The following is an 18928-nucleotide window of genomic DNA, read 5'->3' as shown; positions in this document are numbered from 1 at the left end:
GTGTCATTTATAAGGCCCATAAGATTAAAGGAGGCCCCCAAAACCAGTGAACCTGCTTGTTGAATAGGGTTGTAATTGAGAGTAAAAAGGCTTTACAAGAAATCAGAGAAAGTTCTTACAGATACTGGAGACTTGGAGCAGAGATTGAATGATGTCTCTTTGAAAGGCTAAGAAGCCTTTGCTTATTTCCTTCTCGGTTTAGCAGTGTTCTGGATAGCTGTGTCAAATAAGTCATTTCAGGGGGAAAAAACATCCTTCCTGTATGTGTTCCTCTATGTCTGGCCACAGGCACATGGTTATTTGGAAAAGCTTTAGCTTGTACTTGGTCTTCACATTTCCTTCTCCCCCTTGGCCCCTGTTTCTTTGGGAAAATATCAAATCCTATTCTGAGCCTGCTCCTTTTCCTGACACAGCATTATCACTTGCTGAATAGAATACATCCACCTGTCCCCATTTTTATTTCTCTTTCTTTTTTCTTAGCAAAATTATAGGACAGGATGTTAAATAGATGGCCTGTGATCAATTGGAGCCAGTATGAGTTTTGAGAACTAGAGCTACTAAAAATTAGAATTAGAAATGAATAGTTTCCCCAACCAGTTATATCTGCATTAAAAGTAAGTATAGTTGTGTATTACAAAAGTTGTCAAAGTGAATGGCATCATCCTTTATACCAGGAGTTATGAAACGGAATGACTTTACTGTAATGACACATTCCAAGTATCATAAGTCATATGACTTACTGAATCACCATTTCTTTGGGGGAAAATGTCCCTCCCTTCTCATAAAGAAAAAAACACTTCCCCCTCCCAGAGTCCTGCCATCAGTGACCCTCCCTCACAGCTGTCCCTGTGCTTTCGCTGCACTCTGCTGTCCTTCCAGTTGAACTCTGCTCTCCTGATGATGTTCCCTGGAGGTCACCAAGAACTCCTGAGGCCAAATCCAGCAGCATTTCCTTGTCAGTCCTTGGCCTCTCTGCCCTCTCCACAATTCTCTTCATTATTTTCTTCCATGACTTTATCTGCACCAGCTGCTTCAGTAATCATTGTTTTTGAAAAAAATATTTCAAATCTATGTCGTAAAGCCCCAATCCAAACTCCAAGTTTGCGCTTAAGGTTGAGTGCTCACCTCGGTCTTACCCGAGGTCAGTCTCATCTGCCCTCCACAAATCAAACTTCTTCTCAACTTGTTTCGTCCAACTAAAGGCATCACCTCCAAAGTTTTTCTGGCTCTTTCCTTTCCCCGGATAAACAAATCCTAGAAAACTTACCATGTCTCTCACCCTTTTTATTGCCAGGGCCATTATTCTGATTCAGGTATTTGTTAATTCTAACCTGAATTATCAGAAAAGCAAGTGGCTAATCTTACACTTCTAATCACCTTGACTTAGCCTCTAGATTGAATGAGCTCCTTTAAAATGCAGCCTCTCGGTGGCTACTAAAGCTGAACATACAGACCAGATGGCCCAGCAATTTCACTCCCAGATGCAGACCCAACAGAAATGCATGTATATGTTTACTAAAAGATGTGCAGAATGTTATAGCAGCACTATCTGAAATAAATGAAATAGGATGGGTAAACGAATTGTAGTGGAGTCACACGACGTTATATATTTATAGCAATAAGAATGTATGTTTTATGATTCATGAAAAATACAGATGAATCTTATAATGTATGTTGAGCAATAAAAGTCAGATACAAAAGAGTGCATAGTGCATAATTTCATTTATATAAAATTCAAAACTGGACAAAACGAATCTATGGTATAGGAGACCAGAACCGTGCTTGGAAAAACACAGGATTTCTGAGGTAGTGGTCGTGTTCTGTTTCTTGATCTGGGTGCTGGTTTCATGAGTGTGTTCAGTTTTTAAAAATTCATCAAGCTAAACATTTATAGTGTTAATATATATAAAAAAGAAATGTGTATATTCTACTAATACTACATACCCTTGCTAAAAATTCCTTAATGCCTGTGTAATACGTGTAAACTTTGCCAGCTTGGCATGCAAAGCCTCCATATGTATATTATTCCAGTTGTCTTTTGCATCCTATAAAGTGTTCTCTGAAAGACGCCTGCTGTTTCCTCCTCTGTGTCCCTGCACATGCTGCCTGCTGCCAGAAGTACCTGTCCCCTGACAACTGCCACCTCCATCTGCCTGGGTCTGCCTCTCTTTCAAGGGCCATCCTCAGTGCTCTCTCCTATATATAGCCTTCCTTGGTCCTTTGGATGTGGCTTCTCCCTCAGTTCAACTCCCAGAGAGTTCTGATGCTTTGAAATTGCCTTATTCTACTTTGGTTAATAGTGACTGAGATACATACTTTACTTTCTCCTCTAAACCATGAGTCCTCTGCATGTTCTTTGAAAGATCCAACACAAGTCCACAAGTGCTTGATAATACTTTCTGAATTAAATTACTTTACTTTTTCCAATTCTTCTTGTAGGACACTGGCTTTAGGATAATTAAAGGAGGCTAATCGTTAGGAGCTTCTCCCGACGTGTAAAGTTCTTGTAAATTAGAGTCAACATTTTTTCCTTTTCTCTATGTTGATCTCAATTTCATAGGGATGATTTTTTAAAACCTTCCACTATGGAGGTGTTTAATAACTCTCTGACCCTCAATTATTTTGAATAAATCTCCAGTATCATATCTTTAATACATAAATAACTTTACTAGGTATTTCTAAGATAAGAACCCTTTTAAAAAATATAACCACAATACCATTATTATAACTAAAAAAATAACCATAATCATAGGAATGACTTTTAAAGAAAACTATTTTAAGCCTGGCTCTCTATTACTTCATGTCAGGAGAAGATAAAGGGCAGAAGTTATTGTCCTTCCTATCCCTTCTGGAAAAAGACTGAACAAAAAAGGTAAATTAGGATAATTCTCTTCCCTCCCACCTCAACAATATACTGAAACTTAATATTTAGTAGGGGAAATATCTGTTGGATTAAAAAATAATTTTTCCTTTAATTCATCTTGCTGGCAATCCTATTCTGTACCAGAGCAGCCCAGCAGCTACTTGGGCAGCCCCCAGGCTCACCCTGTACTTTAAGAGGCAAAGGGGCTGGGGCAGCTCCTTCTCTCACCTTGAACTTGACCACCCAGTAATGCGTGAATGGAGCTGGCATGGAGAAGATACCAAGGAAGCAAGAGCTCAAGGCCATCCCTACGTGAGAGTGACACGCTGAGACAGCTTCCATAAGGGAGGTCTGTTGGTGGCAACACTATTCAAGGACCTGAGCTTACTGACAGCAAACAACCACCAATGCTCGAAAATAAGAGCTCAAAGTAAGGAAAAACTTACCTACTCATGACAGAATGAGATGCACTGGGTTGAGAAATAAATGTTATTCTTATGTAAGACTCTTCTGTTGTTTTTTTTACTTAAACATGTTTATTTTTACATATCCAGTATGTTCAGTATTTTTAAATGAAAGATCCATTGCTTAATGGCTAATCTTTATTATTTTTATGAGACTCATTTCTTTGGTAGTATATTTAGCATACAGTTTATAGAGATGGCTACTGTCAACACATTCATTGCTGCTACCAAGTTCTTTAACAGGTGGTCCTGCCATCCTCCCCTGTTTCAATCAGAAGACTGTGAGAACTGATTAAAAGGAAAAATCCAGTTGCAGGGGGAACATGAGAATAATTAACAGTGATATAGATCAGTCAGACAAAAACATCACAAAGAGGCCATCTGAGAGGACAATGAAACTTCAAGGCCTCAGAGTGAAATTAATCACTTAAAGGCACAAAGATAATCCAGAATATTCATGAACATCTCAGATAACATCACATTTTTTTGGAAAAACTATATAGGATGGATAATTTTGTATGTGTGTGATACCTAAAAGAGAACCACCTAATCAGATTTACATGGGACACTATTCACTAGTTTTTAGTCTTATAATAATCTTGATTATATGGAACTTTGGGAAGATAAAGCATTATGTTAGATTTTTGAACTCTTGTGCTGTATCATACAAAACCATTACTGTATTCTGTTAGAAGATTCTGCCCAGGGGAACAGAGAACATGACTTTGTATCAGAGAGTAGGCGGGAGACTCACCCCGGTATCCAGCTGTATCCAGTGAACCTCATTGCTAGAGCTGATTCGGGACTGTTGGGTCTGCAGAGTGTAAGGGAAGGAGCTGACCTGGAGTACCAGGAGGTTGAAAGCTTCCAGAACTTCTCTGCAATTAATGACCCTGTCAGCCAATCCATGACTGGGTTCACCATGTGACAAAGAGCCCGAAATGACACTGCAGAAACATTGAGAGTCACGTTTATACTTCTTCATTTCACAAATTAGATGCAGAAGCAAATACCAACATGGAGACAGTGTTTTAGTTCTTATTTTTCTTGTTCTTTTAAATTGGGAACAGGAGTAGAAACAACCAAAATATCATTTGGAAGAGAAAAATTTACACTCCTTCTTAATCCTTTTCAGACAGATTTTAGGAATTATTTTTTCCCCTTTTTATTTTGTCCCTGATATACCTCATTGTAACCTCAGTTACCCAGGCCAAGGATATTTAAATCTGTGGTTTTAACATAGATCACTTTACTTTGAAAGCTCACCTGAGTAAGGGGGCTTCTTTATCAAAATGTGATGCTTATAGCCCCAAATAGCAACTGTGTTAACACCACTCTCCTTCCTCCCCTAGGCTGCTAGACTGTGGGGGGCTGACGAAGCCTCCTGCCCCATTCCCCATGACTTTCATGTCTGAATCTTTTTCACTTCTGTTCAATTTGGATGTACCAGGTTGCCATGCAGCCTCAAAACCACGTTTTTTCTTTTTGTTTTGTCAAAGAAATAATCTCAATGCTTTGGGGAATTAAATACAGAGAGATCCAATGTGTATCCTCAGGAATTTTACCTGAAACTTTCAAAGACAAGGTGCATAAGGTCAGTGAGCTACTTCTGCTCACAGAACACCAGCAATAACCGAACAGAAGTGGACAAAATTTCTTCTCCCTCGCTTCCTTTCTTCTAAATCTAGTAAGTCATGCAAGATCTTATTTATACCTCTGTATGGCTCTAGAATTCAGATTACAGAGTATCAAATACATTCTAGCTTCTGAACAAGTGCTTTTCCCATTCCAACATTTCTACCACAAACCAAAAAACTTCCAGATTCCTAACCTCAGTGTCTCCTGGAGAAAAGAAAATCTACAAATGCTTGAGGATGCCCCAAACTTCTGTCTCTATAACCATGATGTGTAAAACTTGATACCTATTTGCACCCCCAACCCCTTTTAAAGGACTTGCCTTTTTAGTCCATTAAAGTAAAGACAGCACCTCCCGGATAGTTACCATAATCTGATCTGGGAGCACAACTGGCTCCCTCATTCCACGTTTACTGTTTTTTTCATTAATAAGTCCTTTAAACAAGAAATATGACAGTTTCTTGTTTAAACTGGAAAACCGGGGAAGGGTTCAGATCTGCTCTCAGATCATTAAAATGGCATCTGAGCTATTAAAGGGAAGAGGGAAGAGAGAAAGGCCAGGAAAAGGAGAGGAAGGAAGAGAAGCAAAGGGAAAAAGACAAGATGGTAAAAAAGGAGGAGGAACTCACAGGGGAGCATGTCTCCCTTTTGGGAGCTCATTCACCTCAACCTCCTTGTGGCCGCCCTTTCTCTGAAGCCGCTGAGTTCCACAATGCTCTTAAGACACTGTTTTTAACAAGAATTTCTAAATTCATCCATAGTATAATTAAAATAAAATCCCCATTAAATTGGCTAGAAAAGTTGAGGAAGCAAGGAAAGGGTAGGAAAAAAACACCAGTAAGAAGATGCCAACTGTTAGGGTCCCTGGGCTTTCACGTCGTCACCTTTAGAAGACTGCATTATGTGACAAGTGCTGCTGTAGAAGAAATACTGTGTTTGCTCACGCTGAAGCAATCACCTCGTTAGTTCCACATGGGAGTTGTCATGAACTAGCACGAACAGCGTGTACGGGTTCTGTTTCACCCTCCTCATAAAAACTTCAAACTTGGTTTGAATCTCGTTGTCCAGACGAACAACGTATTTCTCTGCTCTCTGATGAGCTGTCCCGTTTTCCTCCAGACCCAAGTCTACAAGGACACCTGCCAAGAAGAAAAAAGGATTTATCTTTTTACACTTTTATCCACACACACACACACATATACATATACACAAAATAAACTTATGTTCAGTGTTGACTAATACTAGGTACTGACTATATACAGAGATCTATAAAAGCAGATACTTTTTCTTTTTCAGATTTCCCACCACAGTTTTGAGGAGGAAATACCAGATTTCCTTTTCTCTACCACACCCCATCACACCTCCGTACCTGACCGAGGGAATGTTCTGATATGTAAAGTGCTCTGCTAATGGCTATTGCAGGCCTCTTGGAAAAACATGAGCTTTGGGCTATAGCTCTCGACTGAATTAATATAACTGCATAAACCTTCCTTTATCTAGCAACCTTTATTTAACCCCAAATTTAGCAACAAAACATATATGATTAAGAGTTGACTACATTTCAAAACAAATAAAGACCAATTGTATGCCTTTGACAGGTCAATTCCATACATGCCCTTAATGAAAAACAAAGTTCCAGGAACCTAAGAGGTCATTCTCTTTGATACGATGTGACACATTAGTCCATAACTACGCAGCCAGCGGCTGTGCAGTGGTGAAGTTGGCTGAAGAGCGGGCACATCAGAGGAACTTGATTATTTCATTTCTAACTGGGCATTTTTAGCAGATCATCCTTACCTCTAAATTTTGTTTTAGACTTGCTTTTATTTTAAAGTTTTGTTTCTTTCCTGGTTATGAAAGTGATAGATACTCATCTCGGAAAAACTGGAAAGTATAGAGATATATTAAAAAAGAAAAATGTATCCACAATTATTTAACTCAAAATAAGCTGCTTATTTTTTGTGCTTTCCTTCTTGTGTTTTTTTCTATGCATGTTGTGCTACCTGGCTCACAATTTGTAATTGTATATCCTGATTTTTTTTTTCACTTATGATTGTAAAGTAAGAAACAAAATTATCATTATTTATTAATAATACTTGTTTATGTCTGTATAGAAAATACAATATAATCCATAGATAAATCAATTAAATTAATAAGAATCTAGTTAAGTTGATGAATTCAAAATCAATTTACAAAAATTAGTTGCATTTCTATATATCAACAGAAATGCTTAGGAAATATATATATATTTAAAAATTTATAGTAATATCAAAAATATTAACTATCTAGGAATAAATCTTACAAAGTATCTATAAGACCCTTATGGACAACATGATTAAACTACAAGTATTAATGATGTTAAAGAAAACCTATATAGAACTACATCATAAAATATAGTTAAAATTAAATTCTCCCCAAATTTATCTAGAGATTCAATGTAATCCAATTAAAATTAAAACAATTTTTTTACTTGAATATTTGTTGTTTAAAAGTATATGCAGAGAAAATAACCAAGAATAGTTCAGACAGACCTGAAGTAAAAAAGGTGGGAGAGATTTGCCTCACTGGAAATTAAGAATTAGAATAAGAATCAGTAACACAAAGTGGTTTTGGCACAGGGTGGAGACTATTTATGATAAAGCTTGCACTGCAGATCAGTGGCAAAAGGATGGGCATTTCAATAAATGGTGCTGAGGAACTGGTTATCCATATGCTATGATTTCAGTGTTTGTGTCCCCTCCAAAATCCATGTCAAAGCTTAATCCCTAGTGCCACAGTATTAAGAGGTGGGGCCTTTAGGAGGTGATTAGGTCATGAGAACTACTCCTTGTGAATGGGATAAGACCCTTATAAAAGGAGCTTCACAGTGTTCTGTCCTTTTGCCTTTCTGTCTCTTCTGCCATGTGAGAATACAACATTTCTGTCCCCTTTGGAGGCAGTCCTGTGTATCTTCTTATAGCAGCACAAACGAACTAAGACACCATATGAAAAAAAATTGTATTAGATCTTACTTTACCTCATACACAAAGTACAATTTCAAATGGATTAAAAACTTAAATGTAAAAGACAAAATTCTAAAACTTTTAGGAGACAACACAGGAGAACAACTTTATCATCTCATAGAGGGTTTCTTAAGGACAAATGGGCAAAGGATAGATAAATTGAACTTAAGAACTTCTATTCATCCAAGACATTCTTTTTTTTTTTCTCTTACAGACTTGCAACTGTTTGCCCCATCAAAGACATTCTAAATAAAGAGACAAGCCTCCCAAATTTGTAACAAGTATTACTAACAAAATATTAAAATTCAGAATACATAAATTACTCCAAAAATGGCAAAAAAACTAATAAAAGTTTCCTGGAAGAAACCCAAATTGCCAATAAACATACAAAAAGATGTTCAACTGTGTTAAAAATATGGAAAATACAAATTAAAGCCAAAATAAAATGGAACCATACCAAATTAATAAAAGTTTTAAAAACAAGATAATTGCAAGAAGTGGATGGAAGAAAATATATATGTATCTCATTTCTACAAAAAAAAAAAAAAAAATACAGGAAGGATAAACCAGAAACTAAAGAGTCTGGGTACCTATAGGGGTGTGGGTGGGAAAAAGGAAGAATGGGATTGGAAAAGGTGTGAGGACAGAAGGACACTTCTCTGACTGAAACATTTTGTATAGCTTTGACTCATAGAACCATAGCAATAAACAAGCAAACAAAGAAAATCAACCAAGAATGGTGGAGTATGAGTGAGGTGCAAAATGGAATCCAAATGGTAACAAAAGAAACCTGCCATAACCACACTGAAAGGGATAAGAATGAAAGGAACAAATCTAAGTAAAACAAACCAGTATTTTGCTGGATACTGTAAGGCCAAAGACAAAAAGAACTGTACACAAAAACTTTAGTTAGCAAATCTGTTTCTCACAGGGGTATGGGTTAGCAATTGAGTAATTCCTAGGAAAAATAATCAAATAAGTGAATACATTGTCCAGGTTTCTTCCTGTCAGAGAAAGAAGTTACAAATAAAAAAAGCAGAAAGACTAAAATGAACCCTGTGGGGTAGATTGGAATTGGAGGTGTCAATATGAGTTCATATTTTTAAAATAAAGATATAGATTTTAAAAAGTGTATGTGTGTACACACAGATGGGTTAACATACATATATATTTCCTAGCTCTGTCTGCTAAGCCTAGCAGTGATGATGCCACCATAGCAATGAGCACACAACACCCAGATTTTGGTTTCTAAATACCATTCTTCAATAAAAAGAATCAGGATTTCTTGGGGAAGAGGTTAAGCCCAGGGTTGAGACAGGGAAATAAAGAAGAATCCTGGAATATCAAGGAATAATCCTGGAATAAATAATGATAGTATTGGCAATGACCCCCAGAATAAAATAAATATCCATGAACCATATATAAACAGACCAACATAAATACCAATATAAATAAACAACCAAATAAATAAAAAAGGAGAAAACACTTATCCTTACAGAATGCAATTAGTTAGCTCCTACTATTAAATGCAGGAAAAAATGATAGAAATGCAAAATCACCACTCTGTAAATACTGTAAGTTGCAGGCAGATCCCACTGATGGATGCTAAGGTTCATGGTTGAAAGTTAGAGGAGAAGCAGGATATTAGCATAATCTCAAAGTATTTCCACAAGATATTTTAGCAATTACAAAGAAAAATAGTAATTTTATAATGGAGAAGCTTGGCAGACACACCTTAATGAAGTGATCAAGGTTAACATCACCAATAATAAAACATTATCAGCATCATGTACTCCCTGACATAACATACTGGGGACACAATGTAATTTTTGTGGTTCTCTTGCCCAAAACAAATAATCTCAACCTAATCATGAGAAAGCATCAGACATTCCCAAATTGAGAGGCGTTATACAAAACAAGTGACTGGTATTCATTTAAGGTCATGAGAAACAAGGAAAGACTGAAGAACAGTCACAGACTGGGAGAGACGAAGAGGACATAATCACTGAATGCAGTGTGTGATCCTGAATTAGAACCTGGGACAGGAAAACATCATGAAGGGAAAGACTGGTGAGGTCTTTAGTCAGTTACCAGTATCGTTCCAAGACTGATTTTCTGCTCTGATACTTACACTATGGTTATGTATGTTGTTAGCTTTAAGGGAAGCTGGGTAAAGGGTATAGTAAACAGTCTACTATTTTTTAACAGCTTTATTGAGATATGTACTTCATGTATTTACATATAATTCTCCCATTTATAATGTACAATACAATGGCTTTTAGGATATTTACAGAGTTGGACAACAACCACCACAATCAATTTTAGAACATTTTCATCACCTCCAAATAGAATCCCACACCCTTTAACCATTGCCCTCATTCCCTGTGTCCCTCAACCCCCAACCTCCCATCCCTAGGCAATCACCAATGTACTTTGTCTCTCTAGATTTGCTTATTCTGGACACTTCACGTAAGTGGGATCATACAATATGCAGTCTGTGTGATTGGCATCTTTCACATGGAATAATGTTTTTGAGTTTCATCCATGTTGTAGCATGCATTAATACTTCTTTTTATTGCTGACTAATAATATTCCACTGAATGGATATACCACATTTTATTTATCCATTCATCAGTTGATGGACGTTTGGGTTGTTTCTGCTTTTTGCCTATTATGAATAATACTGCTATGAACATTTTTACACGAGTTTTTGTGTGGACATGTTTTCACTTTCATTTCATAACTTGTAGTGAAATTGCGGATAACATATGGTAACTCTTTAGACGAGATCGGGCGCGTTCAGGGTGGTATGGCCGTAGACAGCATATGGTAACTCTTTAATCATCTGAGCAACTGCCAGACTGTTTTCTAAAGTGGTTGTGCCATTTCACAGTCCCATCAGCAGTGCATGAGGTTCCAGTTTCTCCCACATATTTGACAATTGTTATTTTCTGTCTTTTGCATGATAGCCATTCTAGCAGGATGTGTGGCAATATCTCATTGAGGTTTTGATTTTCATTTCTCCAATTGTGAATGATGTTGAGCATCTTTTCATGTGCTTATTGGCCATTCATTTATCTTCTTTGGATGAATGCCTGTTCAGATCCTTCACCTATATCTTCATTAGGCTATTTGTCTTTTTATTATTGAGTTGTAATGTGTCTTTAAAGATTGTAGATATAGTCCCTTATCAGATATATGATTTTCAAAGAGTTTCTTTGATTCTGTGGCTTATCTTTTCACTTTCTTGATGGTGTCCTCTGAAGAACAAACATTTTCAATTTAGATGATGTCCAGTTTATCTATTTATAAAAGTTTGTGCTTTTGGTGTCATATCTAAGAAATAATTAATGAATAATCCAAGGTCATGAAAATTTACACCTGTTTTCTTCTAGGAATTTTATAGTTTTACCTCTTGTATTTAGTCTTTGATCCATTTCAAGGTACTTTTTGTGAGGAAGGAGTCCAACTTCATTCTTTTGCATCTAGATATTCAGTTGTCCAAGCACCATTTGTTGAAAAGAATATTCTTTCCCCCATCAAGTTGTCTTGGCACCCTGGTCAAAACTTAATTGATTGCAAACAGGAAGGTTTATTTCTGGACTCTCAATTCTACTTCACTGATCTATATGTCTAGCCTATGTCAGTACCACACTTTCTTGATTACTGTAGCTTATGTAGCTTACTGTATCTTAAAAGGGGAAGTGAGAGTCCTCCAACTTTGTTCCTCTTTTTAAATATTGTTTTGGTTATTCTGGGTTCCTCAAATTCCACATGAATTTTAGGATCTGCTCTTCAATTTCTGCCAAGAAGCCAGCTGAGATTTTGGTAGGAAATGCATGAAATCTGTACATCAGTTTTGGGGAATATTGCCATCATAAAATTTTAATAAATCTCCCAATTCATGAACATGAATGTCTTTTTACTTATTTACGTCTTGTTTTATTTCTTGCAATGATATTTTACAGTTTCAGAGTATAAGCTTTGCACTTCTTTTGTCAAATTCATTTCTAAGTATTTTATTCTTTTTGGTGGTATTATAAATAAAATTGTCTTCTTTATTTCATTTTTGGATACCTTGTACTACTTTTGTGACTTTTCTGAATGTCTAAAAATAATTTTAAAATAAAAAAATTTTAAAGAAGCATGGCCATATTAAATAGTTGCCACTAAACATATACATTGCTGGTATAAGTACAAATATAATCACTTCGGAAAAAATTTAGCATCGTTTGGAAAGTAAAATATGTACAAAAGCTATGCTTCGACAATTCTATTCCCAGAGAAACTCTTATACATGTTTATCACTGCTGTTTAAAGGAGTAAAAAAACTAGAAACATCTCAAATGTCCATACGTAGTGGAATTTATTTTTTTTAAATGTGTGGTATATTAATATAATAGAATACTAAAAAGCAGTGAGATGAATGAATTATAGCTACACACAATAAGCAGATCAATTGCAGGAACGTAACATTGAGTGTAAACAGTAAATTAGAGAAGAATACAGAGTGTTGTTCCACTTACACAAAGGTTTAAAGTGTACAAAATTAAACAATATATTGTTTAGGAGTTAAGGCATTATGGTAAAACTATAAATAAAAGCAAGGGAATGATGAACACAAAATTCAGAATAATGGTTACCTTTGAAAGGAGGGACGTTAGCATCAGGGAGGAGAGAAGAGTCTTCAGTGTTTTTTATTTGGGTGGGTAGTGAGTGTTCATTCTATTGTGATTTTTAATACATTTTATAAATTTTATAAATTTGATCTATTCAATAATTTAAAACTTCTTAAAAAGGGGGAATATAAATATTTATCCATGTTTTAGAAAATATTTGAAGACAATAATAACTATACTAAATTCCATGTAAAGGATATATCAATGAACAGCAACTATTTTCCCTTCACACTCTATTTTGAATACTTCTGAAATGGAAAAACTAGTGCAATAAATACCTGTACACCCTTCAGTTAGATTAACCAATTGTTAATAGATTGCGACATGTGCTTTTTCTCTTTATGACTTCATTGTTGTTGTTTTTGCTAAATTATTTGGAAGTAACATATATCATAATATTTCACCTTTAAATCCTTCAGTCTGTATTTCTCGAGAGCACAGGCATTCTCCTACGTGACTATAATATCATTATGACATCTAAGGAATTGAACGAATGTTAGTATAATATTCTTTCATACACAGCCCATATTTGAGTTTTACTACTTGTCCCAGAGCTGTGTTATTTTATATTTTGAGGTGGAGGATCCAACCAAGAATTAAGCAGGGGCTGGGGGGCCAGGGAGACTGGGGAGATGTTGGTCAAAGAGCAAAAAATTTCAGTTAGACCGGAGGAATACGTTCAGGAGATCTACTGTACACCATGGTGACTGTAGTTAATAACAATGTATCGTATACTTGGTAATTTCTAAAAGGGTAGATTTTTAAGTGTCCTCACCACACACAAAAAATGATAACTATGTAAGGTAATGCATGTGTTAATTAGCTTGATTTAGCCATTCCACAATGTCCATCTATATCAAAACATCATTTTATACACCATAAGTATATACAACTTTTATTCATCAATTAAAAAATAAAAATAATAAAGACTTACGAATTCACTTGATTGTTATATCTCTCTATTCTCCATAATTAAAACAGTGAAATGGCCTCTCTGCCTTTCCTTTTCCTTCTTTTTTGTTCTTTCATGTCATTGCTATTTTTAAAATTTTGGGCTAATTGTTTTGTAGAATGCCACACCATCTAGATTTGTCTGGGAGCTGCCTTGTAATTAGACTCAGGTTAAATATTTTTGGCAGTTATACCTCTTAGGTGACATTGCGTATTTCCATTCATATATAGCGTCAGTTTGCCCCGTAACTGGAGATGCCAAAGTTTGATTACTGGGTTATGGTAGTGTCTACTGCCAGATCGCTCCCCTGTAGTGATACTTTTCCATCTCTGTAATTTTTAATCCAACGAATGATATTTTGAAACTGTGGGAATATTTGTTCCCTGACAACATTTTACGCTGTGGTTTTGGAACCCATTGATGGTGCGTGTCAGAATCAATAATTACACTGGTAATACAAAATAGAAATTTTCTAATTCTAATTTCCTATTATGAATTGGTACTCTTCTATAAAGAAGGGCTTTCCCTCCACCCCTCACTTCTGCTCCTTTTATTTTTTGGTTTTACTCTGGACCCACGGGTTTTTTAAAAAATTTCAACAGGTTACAAATCCATTGCCATTATTCTTTTTGATGCTCAAAACTTACAAATTTGGCAAGCAAACTCTCCCTTGAACAGGCTGCGATGTCCTTTTGACACGCCCTCGTGAATCTTTGAGTACTCTCTCACTTTCCGGCACAACACAGTATTCCGGACCAGTCCCACCTCAGAGCTGGAACAGTGGGTGATGGTATCTGTCAGCCAAGAACAAGATGCTCACTGTGCTCACAGGTACGAGGATGTCACTGTTTTTAAGACCTTTCACTAGACGGAACTAGAAAATACATTCAAGTTTTTTCAAATTATGAGTTCATACTGATATCTCTAATTTAAATCTAGAAGGAGTATTTCTTACCTTTCTCCATTCCATATTTGAGGCTCCCTTTTTTGTGTGTGAGATCCCTGGTTCTCTACAACATTAAAATATTTACCCATGTGCTCTCTCCTGGGCTATACAATCTTTATTTATTTATTTATTTTTAAGGTATGTAAGATTCAGATTATGTTTAATAATGTTTCAGGATTTTAACTCACTTACGAATGACTTAGATATCTTGTGATTACCTATTACTTTATTTAATATAACTTGACTTTAAGATTTTAAATTACCTAAAAGATTTTTGAAACTATAATAAGTTCATGAATAAACATTTATTCTAATCACATTTACATAATTCACTCATTTAAAAATGGTATATTTGAACTGCCTTTTGGAAACCTAAGCTAGCAATTTAAGTTATTTGTAATCTCTTTAAGGTGGCCTTGTTTCTTGTAGTGTGTAATGAAAGCGAACCCTTTTTCTTTACTTTCTTTGTCTTCAAAGGGAAGAAGTAAAACAGGCAACATGATTGTTTATTAAATATCCTATGGGATTACAAAAAAAAAGTGCTACTAGGACTAATAATTGAGTTTAGCAATGTTGCAGTATACAGGTAAATACACAAAAATCAATTATATTTCTGCATGAATAATCTGAACTTGAAATTTAAAGAAGCAATACCATTTACAATAGCATCAAAAAGTATAAAATATTTAGGAATGAATTTGAACAAACATGTTAAGACTTGTACGTAAAAACTACAAAACATTGCTAAGAAAAAAATAAAAAATACTTAAATTAATAGAGACATGCAGTGTATTTATGAATTACAACACTCAGTACTGTCAAAATGTAAGTTTTCCCCAAATTAACTTGCAGATTTAATGAAATTCTAACCCAAACCTTAGCATTCTTTTTTTGTGTGTAATAATTGATAAGCTGATTCTAAAATTCATATGAAAATGAAAAGTACCAGAAACAGTCAAAATAATTTCAAAGACAGCAAACACATCTGAAAGACATGCACTACCTGGTCTCATGATAAACAAAATTTAAAATGATCAATACCACTCCCAACCAACAAATTAAAATTCAAGATTTCTTTGCAATCTTTTTGCTCTTAGGATATATCACATTGAGAGTGTATAGTAGGAAAACTGTGTCTAAAAGTTACCTGAATTAATTCTTTTTGCTGTGTGGTCATGCTATCAGTGTGATAAGCAATTGGGTTCATTTATTCCTGTTTGCATTCAATTTTTTTTTTTTTGGGTGGTTGGCTGGTTTGGGGATCCGAACCCTTGACCTTAGTATTACACAGCATTCTAATCAATGCATTCAATTTTAAGTTTGTTTTTTTCCCATCATCTAAATTTAATTTTTTGAATATTATAAATCATTTTCAAGATCAAAAGTCAAAGCTATATCAAAAGTTATATTCATCTCATACCTGTCTCTTCCACCCCACATAAATAAACTTTTTCATTAATTTCTGGCTTTTTAGCCTTCATGCTTTGTTTTGTTTTGCTTTGTTTTTCAAAAATAAGCATAGAGGTATGGGAAATTGGTCAGAAGTGCTGAGAAATGGCCAGTTTGAGAAAGGTCACTTTTGTTCTGTCTTTCAGTGATTTGCTTATCACAATTTTATAGGCTCAAATAAAAAGTTTATTTTCCAACAAATCATGAGCACGTCTGTCACATTTTCCCAACTCTACAGTAAAAAATGGATATCAGCAGGGTCCACCTGGGGCACTGATGGTGGTACTAAGAGCTTTAGGGCCATGTCTACTTAAATACTAGATCTTACTTTTGACGTAAGTGGAAGCTTAGGAGGAGGCATCAGTAGTTATTCTTCTCTTATGACTCATTGAATTCTAGAACAGAGCCAGCCACAGTTGGGAATCACTGTGTTCCCTAAGGGTCATTAATCTGAGCTTGGGAAACTGCCATAGGGTGGTGCCCCAGTCGTGGACATCTTCCTCAGAAATAGCCACCTCTCGAGGCCCCTAGAGAGGAATCTTCTTGAAATGCCAAGGACTCCAAGCAGCTGGGCTGGAACCACTTGTGCCCCCTTTCTCTTTACTGAAGGTTACAGAATCCAGATGTGTTTAAGGAAACCTTTAGCATTGGCCTATACTCCTCTTTATGGGAAAAAAACAACATTATGTCCTTTGAAAACTTTAAAGGGGAAGGAGCAATTTTTCCATCATCCAGTGTCCTTGAAGGAGAATAAAACCAAGAACACGTGCACCATGTCTACAATACCTTGTAAGCACCAGTGTCAAAGGCTACAAAGGCAGAAAATATGAATGAGTGGCCAGAATCCATCACTAGAGGGAGGCAATCAGTCTGAATATCAAGTAAAACTGATAATAATCAGGGAAATCTAAAATGCCCAGATATCATTAAAGACGATCCAGTCCTCATCTCAATGCCCAATTACACTGCTTGTTTATTTGGAGCGAACAATGTGTTCTGACTTGTACATTCTTATCCCTTGATTTTTTTCTAAATGAAGAATTTATTTCTAATTTTTATTTCTTGTTCTTTCCATCAAGAAGATATCACAAAGTAAAACTAATCTCAGTTTTAGCATTTTGTCTTCTCTGTGGATCTAATTAATTTCTCCAAAGTTCTGGGATGCAAAAATTCCCCAAACAGTCCAATGCTTTAAAAAAAGAAAATAAAATATTAAGTCATTACAGCATACAGAGTTATTAGATGTTTTTAACAATGGGCATTCCTTCACCCTTGTACTCACTTTTCACCAAATAAATAAACTGGACATTGAAACAGCTGGTTAAAAATCCTGCTAATTGCTTTCAGAACACATTGAATTAGCAGTCCCTTTGTCTCCTGGTGGCATAGCTGGCTCCCTTCTGTCTTCCCACTGGGAGAGAATTCTTTAACCTGGGTTTGGTGAGACTCTGCAGGTGTACACAACTGTGCTGCGTGTTTGGGTCTAGGAGGGAAGCAGAACTAGATCCGTACAAGACCATGATTCTAAACACACGTGTACAACTACAGAGCCCTGCATGACTCACAGACATGCCTCACGCCTACACATCAAAGGCCTCTACTCTTGGCCAAAGTAGATTTCTGGAACACGGTTTTAATGACCAAATTTGGTTTTTCCAGAGGACTACAAAATTTTAAATACTATTTCTATATCTTCCTTTAAAAATAGATTTTCACTTAAAATTCAGTTCAACAAAATGTTACAAAAAATTCAGTTCAGTAGATATTTATGAAGTATCTGTTGTGCCATAGGCGAGACAGACACATTCCCTGAATATTTTTCTTTCGGGCTGAAGAGAAAGATAACTAATAAACATGCTATTGCAACACTGAGTGCTGAGTGCCAGAGCTGGAGAACCACAGGGTGCCCGTGTGCACTGGTGGAGGAGGAAAGGAAAAGCTGAGAGGGAGTGTGTCTTAGAAGCCAAAGGACCTGTGGTGTTTAAAGGAAGGAGTGGAGATGACCAATGCTGCCAAAAGTTCAGATAAGATAAGTGACTGGGAGATGAGGAAATGGAGATAGCACTGGACAGCTCTCCCAGGTTGGTGGGTGGCTAGTGGAGGGGGAGCTGGAGGGCTAGGCAGGATTAACAGAGGCGTGTTTTGTCTCTGAGAAAGTGGGGCAGGTCAACACTGATAGAATGAGCTTCCTGAGAGAAAAGAGTTGAAGGTAGCAATGAGAGGAGAGAAAATCAATAGTGTGAGGTCCCTGAGGATGAGGACGGATAGTACCTAGAGCCAGGTGGGAGAGTCAGGCTTACAGAGAGGAGGGCAGCTCTTTCACTGATCAGGAGGCAAGGGGAAAATGTAGGTCTACAGTTGGGTTTCCAGATTTGAAGGCAAGAAGTTTTTGTCTGAAGTTTTCAGGGTATTTTCTTTGGGTGGGGGGAGGGGAGAAATATGTAGCCTCCTCATCTGCTAAGAGAGAAGGATGAGGTCAGAAGTTTGAGAAAGTGAAATGGAGCCTGCAATAGACACTGTGGAGCGTGGGAAAGGTCCAACTAAAGAATCAAAAAGAATTTATCATGGCATCCAATGGAATACTACTCAATCACAAAAAAGAAAATGAAATCATGTCATGGGCAACAACACGGATGAGCCTGGAAGACACTATGTTAAGAGAAATAAGCCAGGCACAGTAAAATAAATACCGCATGTTCTCACTCATATGTGGGAGCTGAAAAAAGTCAGCTCATAGATGTAAAGAGTAAACTTGAGGTTACTAGAGGGTGAGGGGGACAGGGAGAGGCTGGTCACAGAGTTACAGCTAGATAGGAGGAACGAGTTCCACTGCTCTAGTATTGCTAGGCATCTATAATCAATAATTTATTGTATGTTTTTAAGTGGCTAGAAGACAGCAGTTCAAATTTGTCAATATAAAGAAATGATAAATGTTCAC

The 18928-nt window shown here is 36.3% G+C and overlaps 1 protein-coding gene across 3 annotated transcripts in view; it reads right to left on the bottom strand.

Moving 5' to 3' along the window:
• The window catches only part of GREB1L (GREB1 like retinoic acid receptor coactivator), a 130396-nt gene that overhangs the window by 27098 nt on the left and 84370 nt on the right, over positions 1-18928 (bottom strand). For all 3 annotated transcript variants that reach the window (XM_063077061.1, XM_063077062.1, XM_063077063.1), the window contains 2 exons: positions 5921-6101; positions 4082-4274 (listed from right to left, as the gene is read on the bottom strand). In XM_063077061.1, the coding sequence (XP_062933131.1) occupies positions 4082-4274; positions 5921-6101 (374 nt within the window). The remainder of the gene's footprint in view (positions 1-4081; positions 4275-5920; positions 6102-18928) is intronic.

The sequence above is a fragment of the Cynocephalus volans genome, chromosome 13, assembly GCF_027409185.1.
Source record: "Cynocephalus volans isolate mCynVol1 chromosome 13, mCynVol1.pri, whole genome shotgun sequence".
Classification (NCBI taxonomy): domain Eukaryota; kingdom Metazoa; phylum Chordata; class Mammalia; order Dermoptera; family Cynocephalidae; genus Cynocephalus; species Cynocephalus volans.
This window is presented reverse-complemented; position numbering and strand designations above follow the sequence as displayed.